General features: G+C 40.8%; 1 protein-coding gene across 3 annotated transcripts; it reads right to left on the bottom strand.

Moving 5' to 3' along the window:
* Positions 1-65: 65 nt before the first annotated feature.
* On the bottom strand, positions 66-15343 carry ift70 (intraflagellar transport 70). Of its 3 annotated transcripts, none has more exons than XM_034088919.2 (19): positions 15169-15343; positions 14670-14735; positions 13226-13435; positions 12288-12344; positions 11700-11835; positions 10519-10623; positions 10260-10388; positions 9316-9365; positions 8364-8516; positions 7855-7920; positions 7684-7737; positions 7056-7121; positions 6204-6280; positions 5891-6098; positions 4012-4083; positions 3682-3785; positions 3088-3166; positions 1911-2040; positions 66-1091 (listed from the first exon to the last, which is right to left on the bottom strand). In XM_034088919.2, exons 1-19 carry the CDS (start codon positions 15214-15216, stop codon positions 955-957), a joined length of 1947 nt encoding a protein of 648 aa, XP_033944810.1. In that variant the 5' UTR covers positions 15217-15343; the 3' UTR covers positions 66-954. The 3 variants fall into 3 exon arrangements, with proteins under 3 accessions (XP_033944810.1, XP_033944811.1, XP_033944812.1); XM_034088920.2 differs by having other exon boundaries at positions 6204-6274; XM_034088921.2 differs by lacking the exons at positions 66-1091; positions 1911-2040 and adding an exon at positions 2399-2561.
* Positions 15344-15457: the final 114 nt, after the last annotated feature.

Raw genomic sequence — 15457 nt, 5'->3', positions numbered from 1 at the left:
TTGATACATTTTCTGCACGATGTGTATATTTCTCAGATGCTCCGTCATCATTAAGACAAGAATCCAGGTGGGAAAGACACCGGCTGATTTTGGAGGATGGATAAAAGTATAACAAGGTGTGAGGACTTATAAGACGTTTTTATATTTGATAACTTTCTTATTCTGAACATTTTAAAATGGCAATGCTGGCATCCCAATTCAGACCTGGGAAAGGTGTAAACGATTTGAGATGATATTCAATAATCGGGCTATCATTCAAATATACTGACCGATAGTCGTTGTTTCCTTGAGCTTTGTGTCCGCAGGATCTATCTCTGAACATGTGTGACTGATTGGAGCATCCCTTTTAAAAGGCCATGAAATATTCACTTAAAGAAAAACATCGTAAGCAGTTTTTTCTTCCAAAAATATTATCTTTATTTTCTTTAAATTATTTGTAGCTACTGAATATAAAGCTCGCAGGCAGCTGTACAACCAGCACTGACCAAAGAGGACATCTGTAGAGGAGCTTACGTACACACTGTATCACGTATTCCATGTAAACACAATAAACAAGTCTGCTTTATATACATGTATATATACACATGATATCCTCTACAGCAGTGCAAAAGTAGTACTGATAATACAAGTACTAAATAAATATGAATGTCAGAGAGTCTGTGAAGTGAAGCAAAGACGCCATGACATTGAGAACACAAACTGATGATGTCACATCTGCTGCAGCCATCTTTTTGCCCAAACTCCCCCGGATTCACTCCATTTCTAATAACAGCTTCGCCTGGGGTGCGAGCCGACGAGTCCACACGCTGCCCGAAGGAGTCCGAGCTGGGAACTGGATCTGATTCCCAGGAAGAAGGCGCGTGCACAGCAGGCCTTGTTATGCTGTCTCTGTGCCTTCTTCTGTCCATCCTCCTTCAAAGAGGTAAAACACCTCATGTGTTGCAGTGACTCCGGTCACTTGTTCCAGCCAATGACCTCGTAGAAAAGCGCCTTGAGCATTCTGGCCTCGTAGGTGACGGTGTTCTTTCCGATGTGGGTGTGGGTCTCCTCCAGAGGCTGCTCGATGATGGCCGTGACCTCCTTCCCGTACACTACAGGCGAGACACACTGATGTTACCTCACACTCAACAACATACCATTTGTTACTTAGGTCCTAATATTGTACAAATAATTATGTTTATGCATCCTATTTTTTTATTGTTGTTATCACTGTCATTTTATTCAGATATGTACACAAATATATATATATGTTTTTCAAATTCAAATGAGCGCCTCCACTAGTATATGAGAAGAAGTGGTTATATATCTTCCCCAAAAGGTCTGTCTCCTACATCCACATCACTTTTTAGAGTTCTCCATAACAAGCCCATGACCTTGAGAAAACAAAAGCTGTTTTCTTGTGTGATAAATGATCTTGTTATCTTGAGAAAGCAGATACTTGTTTTGTCGTAAGTCCACATGAATAAACCCATCTCACAAGAAGGCAAGCTCTCGTATCTCTTGACAATAAATGAATAGCTCTTTATATTCTGAAAGGCAACACTTTGACCTTCAGGTTTTGCCAGAATGTTGGCCGACACTGGAAGTAGTGTTCGGCTTGTGTCTGGTTTGTTAGTCGGTTTGTCACTGTCGCTTAGCTAAGACAATAATGATGTTCAGTATACAGTACAACCAATTCCGACCTGATGGTGATGCTGCAGAACATATCCAGGCATAGAGGCTACATCTGGCTTCCTAGTTCATCTGGATCTGCATGTGCTCTCTCAAAGGATAAATAGTGTTTGTTGCAAACTGAAATATCAATTATTGTCACAGGCCAGCACTTTTGCAGGTGTGTGTGTGTGTGTGTGTGTGTGTGTGTGTGTGTGTGTGTGTGTGTGTGTGTGTGTGTGTGTGTGGATGCTGCTTACCCTCGCAGTGCTCCAGGAACTGGATACACTCCTGTACCACGGCGTCCCTCAGCATGACCATGTGTTTGGACATGTTCTCCAGCAGGGAGAGGAAACAGCGCTTGGCGTAGAACCATGTGTCTGTTCCCAGCTACACACACACACACACACACACACACACACACACACACACACACACACACACACACACACACACACACACACACACACACACACACACACACACACACACACACACACACACACACACACACACACCACACACACACACACACACACACACACACACACACACACACACACACACACACACACACACACACACACACACACACACACACACACACACACACCATTGTGATATCAGAGTTATTAACCCTGCTAACTGATGTGTTCAAACTTAAGCTGCATCCCTTTTCCCACGCTAACGAGTCCGAAAGCATCGGTTTTGTCCACAGAATAAACAAAATGAAAGGTTGTGACTTCAATGTTAGTAAAAGCCAGTGTCTCCGTTTGGGTGGTCTTTAGGGTTTGGCTTTACAGAAGGATACGTGGCAGAGACGTCTTCCTTCTGTTGGACGGAGTTCAGACACGGCGGTCAGATTGCTCGGTTGAATGTATGCGGCTCCACAGACTCACATTCCTGGGAGTCTGTGGAGGGGATTTGTACGAGGCTGAGAGGGGGCAACACTCGGGATGACAGCCTGTGTTCTCAGCTGGAGCCTCAGTGGACTCAGCTGCGACTGGATCAGATCAAAAGAGACTCTTCTCGGGGGGGGGGGGGGGTATTTTTGGTTCAAAAGAATGAATGTTTGTATTTTAAATGAGCACTTTCTTGTAGTTGTGTTTATGGCGTATTACTCACACACTGCTTGCTGCACAATAAACAACAAACTATTTCCCTTCAAATATGTATTGAATGTTTACTGTTTTTATTACATGGCTTAGTTGAATACTCAAATCTGATTGGTCAATTTGGACCTTCCAGAGGTTTTACATTTTCAATAACAGACCACTATGAAGGAGAGCAGGCCGTTGCTAAGGAGAATAGACGCTGCTTCGACCGGTGTGCTTCTCTCATTAATGACCATCTCACCCGTTGCACGTTATCCCTTTCTTAAAGCATGTGCTACAAACCTTCTAAAAAAGGAACCATGGGAACAATGGAATGACTGACCTTCTTATTGTAAGGCTCCAGGCTCTTGATGACGCGAGATATGCCAAAATCATAGTTTCCCTTAGCACAGTACAGCGTCCTGAAACAGAACAGCAATACTTACTAAAAGGTTGCAAGATTTCTTATACAGATTTGGATAATCGTCAAAAAGTAACTTAGTCTCTTAGTGTCCTAGCCAAGCTGTTGTTTCTGCCTGCTGCTGCATATAGGAACAAGGACCTGAGATACACCAGGGTGAATCCTGATTGCATGATAAATGAGCTCAGGTTTAACATACATTTGATTATTTCTTTCTTAACATATTTGTTCTGTATTTATTAATGATAGTATGTATTGATGTGTTTATTCGATGATAAACACTTTGGGTCTCCATAAGTGTGAACTTTATAGTAAAGGCACTTTTTTTTGTTCCAGGGCTAACATGAGTTTTGACAGCCTGTCTAATACATCAATGAACACGCAGTACTAGTGAATACCATAGACGTATATATAAAGGTTAATACACATGCACGTGACATATTTTGAATCATGAGGTTCTTGGTGGCGAAACCTAGTAAGCAACGTGAAAGCAGATCTTTCAAGCTGTACACTCACCCGATGACCAGGTTGACGATGCAGAGGTGGAACACCTTCTTGTCGGGGTCGTCGTAGGAGATCTGCTCTTCCTCCTTCTCGATCTTCCTCATCAGCTCTTCAGCCTGTAAGACAACGAGAGGAGGAAACTGGACTTTTTATACTGAAGATAAAGATTACACGACAAACATTATTACCATACAGAGACAGAGACAGAGACACAAAGAACAGAAGTCAAATGAAAGTAAAATCCCTCTGAAACATATTTAATTAAAAGTAGTATAGAAAAAGGTGTACTAAATGACAGTACAGCATTTTATGTTAAATTGTGTTAATCTCTGTGAACAGTACCTCCTCATTCTGGCTGGTCAGGATGTAGGACACACACAGGTTGGCCAGGACCACAGCGCTCACATTCAGGATCTACAATGGGACACACAGACACACACAAACACACACATTTTGAGTTAACTTTACAATATATTTACAACACTCAGAATTTAACAAACTTCAAAACCAATCCAGGGTGCGTGCAAGTTTCCACAAACTGATTTGAGGTTATTTAGAATAGAACATGATTAAAACGTCATGAACACGATGATGCTAAAGTGTTTAGCATCATTGTGTGGCACAGTGGGTTGTGCGTATGTGTTGGGATCAGGGGGTCGCAGGTTCAAACCCCACTGCAGTCAGCATGTCGTTGTGTCCCTGGGCAAGACACTTCACCCCAAATGGCTCCTGTGGGGATTGCCCACAGTAGAGAGTATGTAAGTCGCTTTGGATAAAAGCGACTTACACAGGGGTGTCAAACTCAAGGCCCAGGGGCCAAATCCGGCCTGTGACTTCATTTATGTGGCCCACAACAGCTCTGAAAGAATATAATATGTTTATTATACGGTTACATGCCGATTTATAGAAGCACGTTGCCCATAAACTACATGTCCCACAATGCATCTCAAATTTGACTTTTTTCTCAGAATTTGGCTTTTTTTCTTCAAAATATGCCTTTTATCTTAGAATGGGCCTTTTTGTTAGAATTTCCTTTTTTTCAAAATGTTACTTTTAAAAAAAAAAAAAAAAAATCACCTTTTTTCTCCAAAATGTCACCTTTTTTTTTTTACTTTCTTTCTTCAGAATTTTACTTTTCTTTTCAAATCATTGTGTGACATTCTCACTGAAGAGACTTGCAATTATTTGCCTTAGACTTCTGCTTTCAGACGTAGTTAATTATGAAGTTATTACCCTATCTGATAATAATCCAATGCAGAGGCAATAATGTAATATTATACATTATTTTATATATATTAAATATTTATATATGTATATCTATATAGTCTTAAAGTTACAACCGGCCCTTTGAGTGCAACCATAATGCTGATGTGGCCCGTGATGAAATTGAGTTTGACACCCCTGGTATAACAAGTACCATGTCATGTAATGTTTAATTTTTCAGTGAGGAAAGAAAACATTCTAGAACCCTCAGCTGAGTGACTGAAGTTCCCTGAAATTGGAGGAAAATCATGATTTTCAGATTCAAAACAAAACCAGCACTGCAAACCAAATCAAAAAATCCACACAGCAGAAAAGAATGAAACTCATATCATGCACACATTTGAGAAAACACTGCAGATCGACGCAGAGCTGCTCATCTATTTTTACCGAGGGTTTGCACTTGCAGGGACACTCTTGAATGTTACACTGCTCCACCTGGACAAAAAGGCAAACTGTCAACGATTAGTCCTGACCTCACTCTGACATCGGGGCTGATCCCATGCATTGTGCGCATTTTATCTTCAAAATACTTTTGTTTAAGAGTCTGAAGTTTATGAAGGAGTATTAAGGCCATATCGAGAGAAACTTCTTCAATTCTCAATCTCAAAAAAGAAACTAACTAAAATGTATGACTTTATAATCTCAAAGTATTTTGGAGTTGTACATTTACCAATTTAATGTTGTAATGTAGTGATTTTTTTTCTCATGTATTTAATTATTTAATCTCAGAAAATATCCAACTTAGTTTTTCCTAAGATTAAGACTTATTCTCTTTTCTCTCAGACTACCACCACTTTCACACCAGCTCCATCATCATGATTTAGTTTGACCTACAATGGCCTTAATATGGTATTGCAGATATTTATGAACTCTCAATAATTAATCAATGGAAGTGTCCCTCCTCCACACATTTATGTTCTCCACGTTCTTCATGACATGGCCGCCCTGAGGCACTCACATTATCATAGTGCTTCTTGACGATGGGCTCGTAGAAGCCGATGGCCTCCTTGTACTTGTTCTGCATGAAGAGCACGTGGGCTACGTTCAGCTTCCAGGTGTCGTCCTCATTGCAGACCTCTACAGACTTTCGGAAAATCTTCTCAACCATCTGGAAGTTCTCCCGGTTCCAGTAGATCTTGGACTGGGCCATCAGCACCACGATGTACCTGGGAGACGATATGTCTCGTTATGTCATCTGAATCTTTTTTGGGTGAATTAGTGAACCAAATAGAAGCTGAAGGTTACATATTTATATTTGTGTGTGTCCTCACTTCTCCTGCATCAGGTCGTAGTCCTGCAGACATTTCTTCTGAGCTTCATCATCCCTAGTCAGCCTGGCTTCCTGCACCTTACAGCAGAGGACAACAACAACACTCAGCCAAAACAAATCAGAGCCTTCAAAATCCACTATTCTCAATGTAATGTAACATATTGAGAAACATACATGAAAAGAATCCTTAGGCTACTGTAATAAAGGATCCAGGGCAGTGTTTCATCATGACTTGTCTTACATATTAGGCTGATGACAGGTTGATATGTCTATTGTGTTAAAGGTCACCGATTATGCAAAATCCACTTTTTCACGTCTGTTCCACATCAACATGTGTCCCCTCTGTGTGAAGACATTCTGAAAGTTTCAGGAACAAAGATTCTCTCTCTTTTTGTCCTGATCCATTTATATAAAAACCTGTCTGAAAATGAGCTGATCACATTTTGGCCACTTTATGATGTCATAACGATTTGTTGGCTTGGTAACCATTAGCCAATAACCAACCAAGGTAACCCCCCCCCAAGGTATCACCTGAATCTCCCCCTAGAGCACCATTGTGTTCTTTTTAACCAAATGTCTCTCAGAGGGGCGTGGGGAGGGGCTCCTTATTTTCATCTAAAGTAACAGACTGAGAATCAGCACTTTGGAAACAGGGCTGAAACAGAGGGGATTATGGGATGCTGCAATGATCTGTTTGGTGTTTCAGCCAATCAGGGACATGTTCTGTATATATCTGAGACCTATAATATATTGATGAAAAACAGTATAATAGGGGACCTTTAAGATAAGGGCAAATACACATGCGTACAGGACAATGCATAACAAATGAGAAGGAACAAAGGAGGAAAACAACCTGCTTGGCCAGTTTCCGTAACTGCTCCGTCAGTTTGCCGTTCATCTCGTCAAACTTCCTAAAAGCCTGTGGAATAAACAGACAGTTTATTGATGGATGAATAAACACAAATAAACAGATTTTGGAGTAAATCACAAAATGACACGGTTGGCTTCAGCCCAGATAACATAATGAGGTTCCTGAGAACCCACTCCCACTGAGAATGAAAGCTTAATGTAATGCGGTGACTATAAGCTGTTTTCGATCACCTCCTTAAACCTTTATTCAATCCAAGTCGTTTTGAAATCCAAACTTTTCAACATTTGATTAAGCTGTGCTTCTTGGGATTATAAAAGCAATTGTTTATGTAAGTAAAACAGCAAGTTTAAATGGGTTTATCACAGTGTTCTCCCTTCACAGTTACATAAAGGGTTGTTTGACCTCTTGGGGGCAGTGGAACAAGCTTTAAACCCAAATGTGACACATTATGAACTGGTAATAGTATTATGGTGAATGAATATGTGTACTGTATATGCAATCGTGTGCTTACAATAGCTCAGTGCTGCTGAGGTCGATGGGAAATACTGTAAGCATGCAGGAAAGCAAACGTAAAAAGTAGCTTTTATTGTAAAAAGAAAATGTGTAGTACCTCCTCTGGTGCCGTCTGACAGGTCAACAGGGCATCAAGAAACTCATACATGTACTGGAAAGGAAACGACAACACTGTTTCATTAGTGCAGGCAAACAGAAACAGAACATGTGAGTTCCTGAAGTGTGAATTAGGAACTGGAAACACTGATTGGTTCAGAGTGTAACTTACCGGTGTGAGGAACTTGTATGTGAGATGGGCGTTCTCTGCCAGGACGTCAGCAGCCAGGTCAAAGTACTGAGATGAGAGGGAGGACATCTTTGGCATTAATACCAACCTCTCTTTCAGCGTTCTGTGTGTTTCCACTAACACTCACGCCACATGACTCCTATTCAAAACAGTGCTCCTCCTCGCATGGACCCTCACTGTGTGCCGTATGGAGGAAACCGCAGACACAGTCCTCGGGTCGAATGATAATTGATGATAATTTGATAATTAGCATAATTAGTAATGGCCTGTTTGACAGATGAAGGTAATGTATGTTTTTCAGTCTCATAATATAGTGTGGAATTGGTAATGAAACAGCTTTTGGGGGGAAAGAAACACATTTGTTCAAACTGCCACGGGCTTGGTGGGAGGGTACTGTGCAATAAATAAGCTCGGAAGTCTTTGAGCAAAGAATTCCTTTCTCAAGCTTACCTAATACATGACAATCGCCTGCAACCTGTTGTGTGCAGTACCTCATGTTTGCAGTAGAGCAGCAGCAGGTTCCCGAAGGTGACGGGGGGGAAGGAGGGTTGCTGCAGCAGGAAGGCCAGCTTCTCAAAGCCCTCCGACGGCTTCGTGTCCATGTTCAACAGAGCCTGGTTGTGTAGCGTCACGGGGTCCAGCTCCTGAAGAAACACACACATCACAGTATAATAATAATAATAATAATGAGACTTGTATAGCGCTTTTCAGGAAACTCAAAGACGCTTTGACAGAGAATACAAAAAAATACAAAAAGAGATTATTGATAAGCAGCATAAGTATCAATATCTATTATCTAAGAATTGGAATTATAACCTGGAATTGCAAAGAATAGTGGATATGTAAAAATACAGAATATTCTGTATCGAGCCTCTCAGATTTGTAGATTATCTGCTGTGGATGGGTTTTGTATCGTGGTAAAGTGAATATCTTTGGGTTGGTCTGACAAACTGCAGTAAGTATTACATTCCACTAGGGGGCACTGGTGGTTAATTTCTCTCTGTATCTCAGGATAACTGGACATTGATGACTCAGAGGCAGATCCACATTTGGCCAAGGACAGAGCACCTCTGTACATTAATGTAAATGAAGCCGTTTGAAGACAACACAGTATTATCATTACCTCCATGTAAGCCTCTGTTCTAACGTTCTACTCTACTCTGCTATCTGCAGGCTGTCAGCAGGCAGCACTAACTCACATTACACACACACACACACACACACACACACACACACACACACACACACACACACACACACACACACACACACACACACACACACACACACACACACACACACACACACACACACACACACACACACACACACACACACACACACACACACACACACACACACACACACACACACACACACACACACACACACACACACACACACACACACACACAGTGGATGTGAATGGCTGATAACAGTTACCTCCTCTGATCGGGGGGGCATGTCTGTCAAGGCCTCCTGAGATCCTTTCGCTGCAGGGAAGCAAAAGAAAAGAAAACAGAAAAGGAAGCGGTAAGTTTTAGTCTTTTACCGTCAATGTTCCAATACATACTTTTGTTTGTAGATCCCAAAAACGTAATTTAATCAAACTCAACTTGACATTCAGTCATATTCCTCGAGACGCTCTAAGAACCAAATTGTCTTGAGATTGTCTTCCCTTTCCCAATCATTCCATCGCGACAGCCATTCCTTACTTACTTGTGTAAAATGTATATTTCTAAAAATGTTTGAATTACTACTTAGTCTGGAAACTTAAAATAAGCATGCTCTCTATTTGTTTTTATCTTTGTATTGATATCTAACATGATGTATCTTTACTAGCCATGTTTGTCTTCTAAACTCTCCTTCAAACTGTTCAGACTTTGTATTACAAATATTTTTTAAATGTCCGTCTTTTAGTGATTTGTCATTTTTTAAAAACATGTGTACTGTAAAAGTGCAAATAAATAAATAATCAACATTTAAACGGGGCCATATGGATTTTTCTTGAAGACAAAACAAGTGTATATCTTTGAAATGATAAGTATGCTTAAGGCTTAACAAATCATAAAAGCCATATCTCTGGATATTTAAAATCCACGTCTCCAGCTTATAGTCTTCCTCTTTCATGCATCGTGAAAGCATCGAGCGGTCCCAACGCTTTGCAAGGAACCTTTAACTTGAGGACACTTGAAGTAGAATACACACTGTAGCAAATGAGGTCACAAAGCAATTACAAATATGAAGACTGGCAATAGATGAAATAAGTGCTGAATGAGTTTTGGAGCCAAATCATTCTTTCTATGAGGAATAAGGTTATCTTGTGAAGATGTATTCTCCATCCTGCTCGTTACATGCGAGTCAGAGGCTCCGAGTGAGGGGCTTACAGTTCTTCAGCTGGTATTCGATGGCAGCTTTGAGGTTGAAGGCTTCGATCAGGGCGGTGTGATGCAGCACCAGCGTGTTGCCCACACTGTGCACGTCGATGCCCTCGGTCGTCATCCCCACGCTCAGCTCTGATGCATGAGGACACACAGATGTTGGACGATCATGAGATAATGTAAGAAGACTAAAGATTCCACTGAACTCTTTTTGCTGATTGAACACAGATGAAATAATGGCCGTGTCTTTGCGCTGTGGTTCTACCCGGATGCTCTCTGATGCCTCTCTCGATGATCTCTCCGATGTGTTTGAGGGCCTGCGCGTAGTTCTTCACGCTGTAGAAGCACAGGGCGATGTTGTATGACAGAGCTGAGAAAGAGGAGGGCAGAGATAACAGGATGACATTTAAATGCTTCCTGTGGAGACGATTTCAAACCCAATCTACTTGATAGCCTTCAACATTTCTCTTATCATATTATTCGCCTCCACTTTCCCCAGCTCGTAACAACTCTTAAGGTGTCGCCTTCCCCTTAATGTTGTGTTGCTCTGATTAACGACTGCAACACATTGGCTGCAAGGTATATCAATCATTGTCAAACATGGTGTACATTTCATCTGGAAATGTCACCAACTGAGCAATAAAGAACCAAACAATGGGTTTATAGTGGGACGACGGTATTAGGTCCGTTTACAAGTCCAGTAAAGTCAACGGTGCAATCTCGCAAGTGTGGGCTCAAGACCTTGGAGTGGAGATATATGAATGCACAGGGCAGTAATACGGGAGTACACTAACAGCATATCCATGTGTAATAGAGCAAGGGAACGACTGCTGCCTTTACATATGGCCTCATTTCAAGAATAGGACGGAGCGAAAAAAGTCGACTGTGTATTAAATAGTAAGAATGGAGTTGGGAGTTTTTTGATTTACACTATTTGGACATCTAGGACATCTCAGTGAAAGTACTTTCACAATTAAATGGGATTTTTAATCAAGAATTCGATTTGAATCCAGTATGCCCTCTGCAAAGAACACCTTACCTACAAATCAGGGATGAGGGAAACGTTGAGGTGTTAGCCTGTGCAGACCATTTACATGCATACAAACCTATACATCATAATACACCCCAAAAAGCATAATATGGCCTCTTTAAGAGTCCATTCAAAGCCCTGTTTGTTGGCATTGGTATTGAGGCCTTTGCTATTGAGGCTTATTCTGTGAGGATTCTCCTTTAAAGATGATGTTATCCGATCACTTTAACAATCCCAAAGTCACAGCTGTTGTGAAGCTAACTTCCTCACCGCCCATTTACAGCGCGACGTAATAAAGACACACAAATGTGAAGTCTTGTGTAGCAAGGGCCACTTAAAGAGTATACATGTGCGTGTGTGTGTGTGTGTGTGTGTGTGTGTGTGTGTGTGTGTGTGTGTGTGTGTGTGTGAACTACCTGGCACGTATCCCAGCACTTGAAGGGCAGACGTGAACTTCTTGCAGGCCTCCTCGTACTTCCCGTCCTGGTAAAGCAGACAGCCCGTATTGTAGACATAGTCCGGGTCTTCCTGGGGAAGCTGCTCCAGGAGTGACTACACACACACACACACACACACACACACACACACACACACACACACACACACACACACACACACACACACACACACACACACACACACACACACACACACACACACACACACACACACACACACACACACACACACACACACACACACACACACACACACACACACACACACACACACACACACACACACACACACACACACACACACACACACACACACACACACACACACACACACACACACACACACACACACACAAAGTGCAGTTAGTGGAAAGTGGATGGATGGGTGTGTGTGTGTGTGTGTGTGTGTGTGTGTGTGTGTGTGTGTGTGTGTGTGTGTGTGTGTGTGTGTGTGTGTGTGTGTGTGTTGGCAGCAGATAGTAATGATTCAAACCTGAAATGGTATAATTCATATGCATTAACAGATAGTGTGAGCGCCCTCGTCACCTTGGCAGCGGAGTAATCTTCCTCACAGTATTTGATGCAGGCTTGCAGCTTCACCATCTGTGGAAGAGAGAAAAACAAAGAGCGAGGGGTAAAGGTAAGTGCTGGTTTGACTTTGGGGAATAAGAATTAAGCAATACAATGAAATACCAGCTCTAATCCAAACATCTATTATTCATTTGAAGCATCTTGAACCGGTTTTCCCATGATTAATTCACACATGTCCTGTGGATCATCATATAAATATAACTAACTTATAGGGGACATATTGTGAAAAGGATGCTGTTTTCAGTGCTTGTGCACTTGGGCATCTGGGAAGACTTATCACATTGTGATAACATGGGATTAAACTCAGATTTAGACTTTAATCCTCCTCTTATATCACATTAGATTATACGTCCCTATCTGAGTATCTCCAAACATGACCTCTTTTGCACATTTTTTTCACAAGTCAGATGTTTAGTTTCTGTTGTGTTACCCCACAGCGATACATCAATGTCTTAATAGACATGGGGGTGACAGACAGTCTTAAAATACATGAATGCATGTCAACATTTGTAAGATTATAACTTTAAATTCCATTTGAAATCAGCATTATTTTGACTCCTGGTAATAGCATGTGTTTCCTGTTGTTGGGCGGTACACCGCTTGACTTGCTTGATTTGATAAGGTGTGCATTCAAGGCCCATATGTACTTGTTAGAGCACTTCTGCTGAACAACTGATCCAGTGATGGATGCAACAGATGGAGTTGGCAGAGTGAAACATTCAGAGTAAAGAAGGTGGATTTGTTCTGAAATCGCACATTTGATGCAATGATGGTGCACCTGGAGCCAGAGTAATGCAGTGCGTCTTAGTGGAGCAACATAAAAGCTGGCATTTCATAGAAACAAGGTTTTCATCATCTTTTTCTTTTCGTCTAGCAGTGCGTACAGGCGGTACCTTGATGTGACTGCTGGGGTTATCAAGCACGAAGGAAGCCTTTGTAGCCTCAGGGTAAGCACCAGCTTTGTAAAGAGACTGGGCGTAGTACACCTTGTACTCCTCCACCTCCGGGTGCAGCTGGGTGAGCTGCTCGTAGCACTCTGCAGAGTTGGTGAAATCCTGGATGTGATAGTAGCAGTAACCCAGCAGAGAGAGTGCTGCCCTGGACTGGGACACAAAGGACAGCAAGAGGGATTGAACCTGATGGTCGTCTGCAGTGTGTGTTAAATAAGGGTGTGTGGTTAAACAATCAAAAACACCAAGACATACAGTAGCCAAACCGAAAGACACCAGGAAGTATGACAGCATCAAATGTACTTTGCCTTTAAACAAAAAGAAGGTATAAATCATAAGTTAGCTGGTAATTTAAATCAGTGTAACCCATCTTTTTGAACCCATCTGTTTTTAAATATTAAATCGCAAACATTGCAATTATGATGTGCTGATTTGGCAATTCCTATTATGAATCATCGTTGAATTGTTCAGATGGTATCTGAGATAAACTTGTAGGGGCAAATCCTATGCTGCCTGCAGCCCAATGTGACGTCTTTAAATCCTTTGGTTTGTCCGACAAACGCTTTAATACTTCAGTCATTCAGATTACAACAATATCTTAAAGGTGGAGTGTGTAATTCACTTCAGAAACACTTTTTGTTATATTCCATGGCATGCTCTTATCACTACCGATAGCAATTAATATTAAATGCTTTGACAATAAATACATTAAAATATTTCATCTGTGGAAGCCGTTTTTTGCACTTTGCTTTAAGAAATGGCTCAAACGGCTCTCAAGAATATTAACAGCAATTCTTTTTTTACTGGTTGATTAATGAACCTATCATTTCAACAATTTTACATTAAGAGCTTTAACCAGTTTTCCAATTGAAATTAAACAGAAAAATAAGCAAATCCTTTTTCAATTACATTTGATGCCCATTATTTTGAATAAAATATCTCTGATATCCTGAAAAGAAATGTTCTCTCTGTTTTTTAAATTAACAGAATCCCAATGAAGGTAGTCCTGAAAAAAAACTGGATTGCTTTAAATATTTCCAAATCAGAAAGAGTAAATGCCTGAAGCTAAATAAATGATAATGTTTTAAAAAGCTTTGAAACTGCAAAATATGAATATATATCAAAATACTCGGAAACATGGGGGACAGATGAAAATAAGTCAATGTCATGATACAAAAAGAGGGTAGAGGAGTTAAAAGAAGGAAAAGGAAGGGCTACTAATTCATTATTCACTTATCATTTAAAAAAATGGTTGGCTCAGATTTGTATATTGGTTTAGAGGGGGGCGGAATGACAAGATGCATATATGTTGATGTAGTCTTACATTTTTTTACATGTATGTTTTGTATGGAATGTTTTGATTGACAGAATACAGAAATCCACCTACCTTCGTGTGTTTTTGAAGTTGGCCGTTTAGGATATGGATTGCTTCCACATACTGTCCGTCTTTAATCTGAAATTAACTGTGATGTTACTATTAAACAGTATTAACATTATAGACAGGACACACGTTACGAACAAAAAATGTCAGTGAAGAAGAAAATAATTCTATGATAATGTTCCTTTAAGTATATCATGTGTGTCTCATCTGTAACGTTACACTAAACTGCAGCAAAGATTAGAGATTATTTAGAGTAAAGTAGCGTAATGTTAACAGACAGAAACACATCAAACTTGTATTGAATTAGTTTGGTCGTTTTAATTGTGTGCCGAAGTTAAAATCATTCCAGCACAATTCCGGAAACGTGTTATATGTCCAGTGTATGTTTTTCAGTAAGATAGTCGATACTTTTGAGTGGAGTTTGGTTTATAGTTTACCGTTATAGTGATGCTAGCTTACCACTGAGTTGGGAAGCTAACCTCGACTTTAACAACAATATTCTCACCAGTTTGTAGATGGTAGCCGTGTACTCTCCGTCTTTTATAGTTGTCATGGCTGCCAATAAGTCGTTTTAACGATAAGTAACTGCTTCTAACAGTGTGTGTTCACAAAACCCTACAAAATAGCATCGAGCTAGCTTCTGTTTAGTGGACGGATGAAACGCATTGAAGCTGTTACTAAGCAACAGAAAAGAGCGGAAGTGGAACATTTGACAGACCTGAAACACAGCCAATCAGAGAGCAGGATGAAGTTACGCTGGCCAACCCTCCTTTTTTTGTACCCAAATCTTTATT

This window comes from Pseudochaenichthys georgianus, chromosome 8, assembly GCF_902827115.2.
Source record: "Pseudochaenichthys georgianus chromosome 8, fPseGeo1.2, whole genome shotgun sequence".
Classification (NCBI taxonomy): domain Eukaryota; kingdom Metazoa; phylum Chordata; class Actinopteri; order Perciformes; family Channichthyidae; genus Pseudochaenichthys; species Pseudochaenichthys georgianus.
This window is presented reverse-complemented; position numbering and strand designations above follow the sequence as displayed.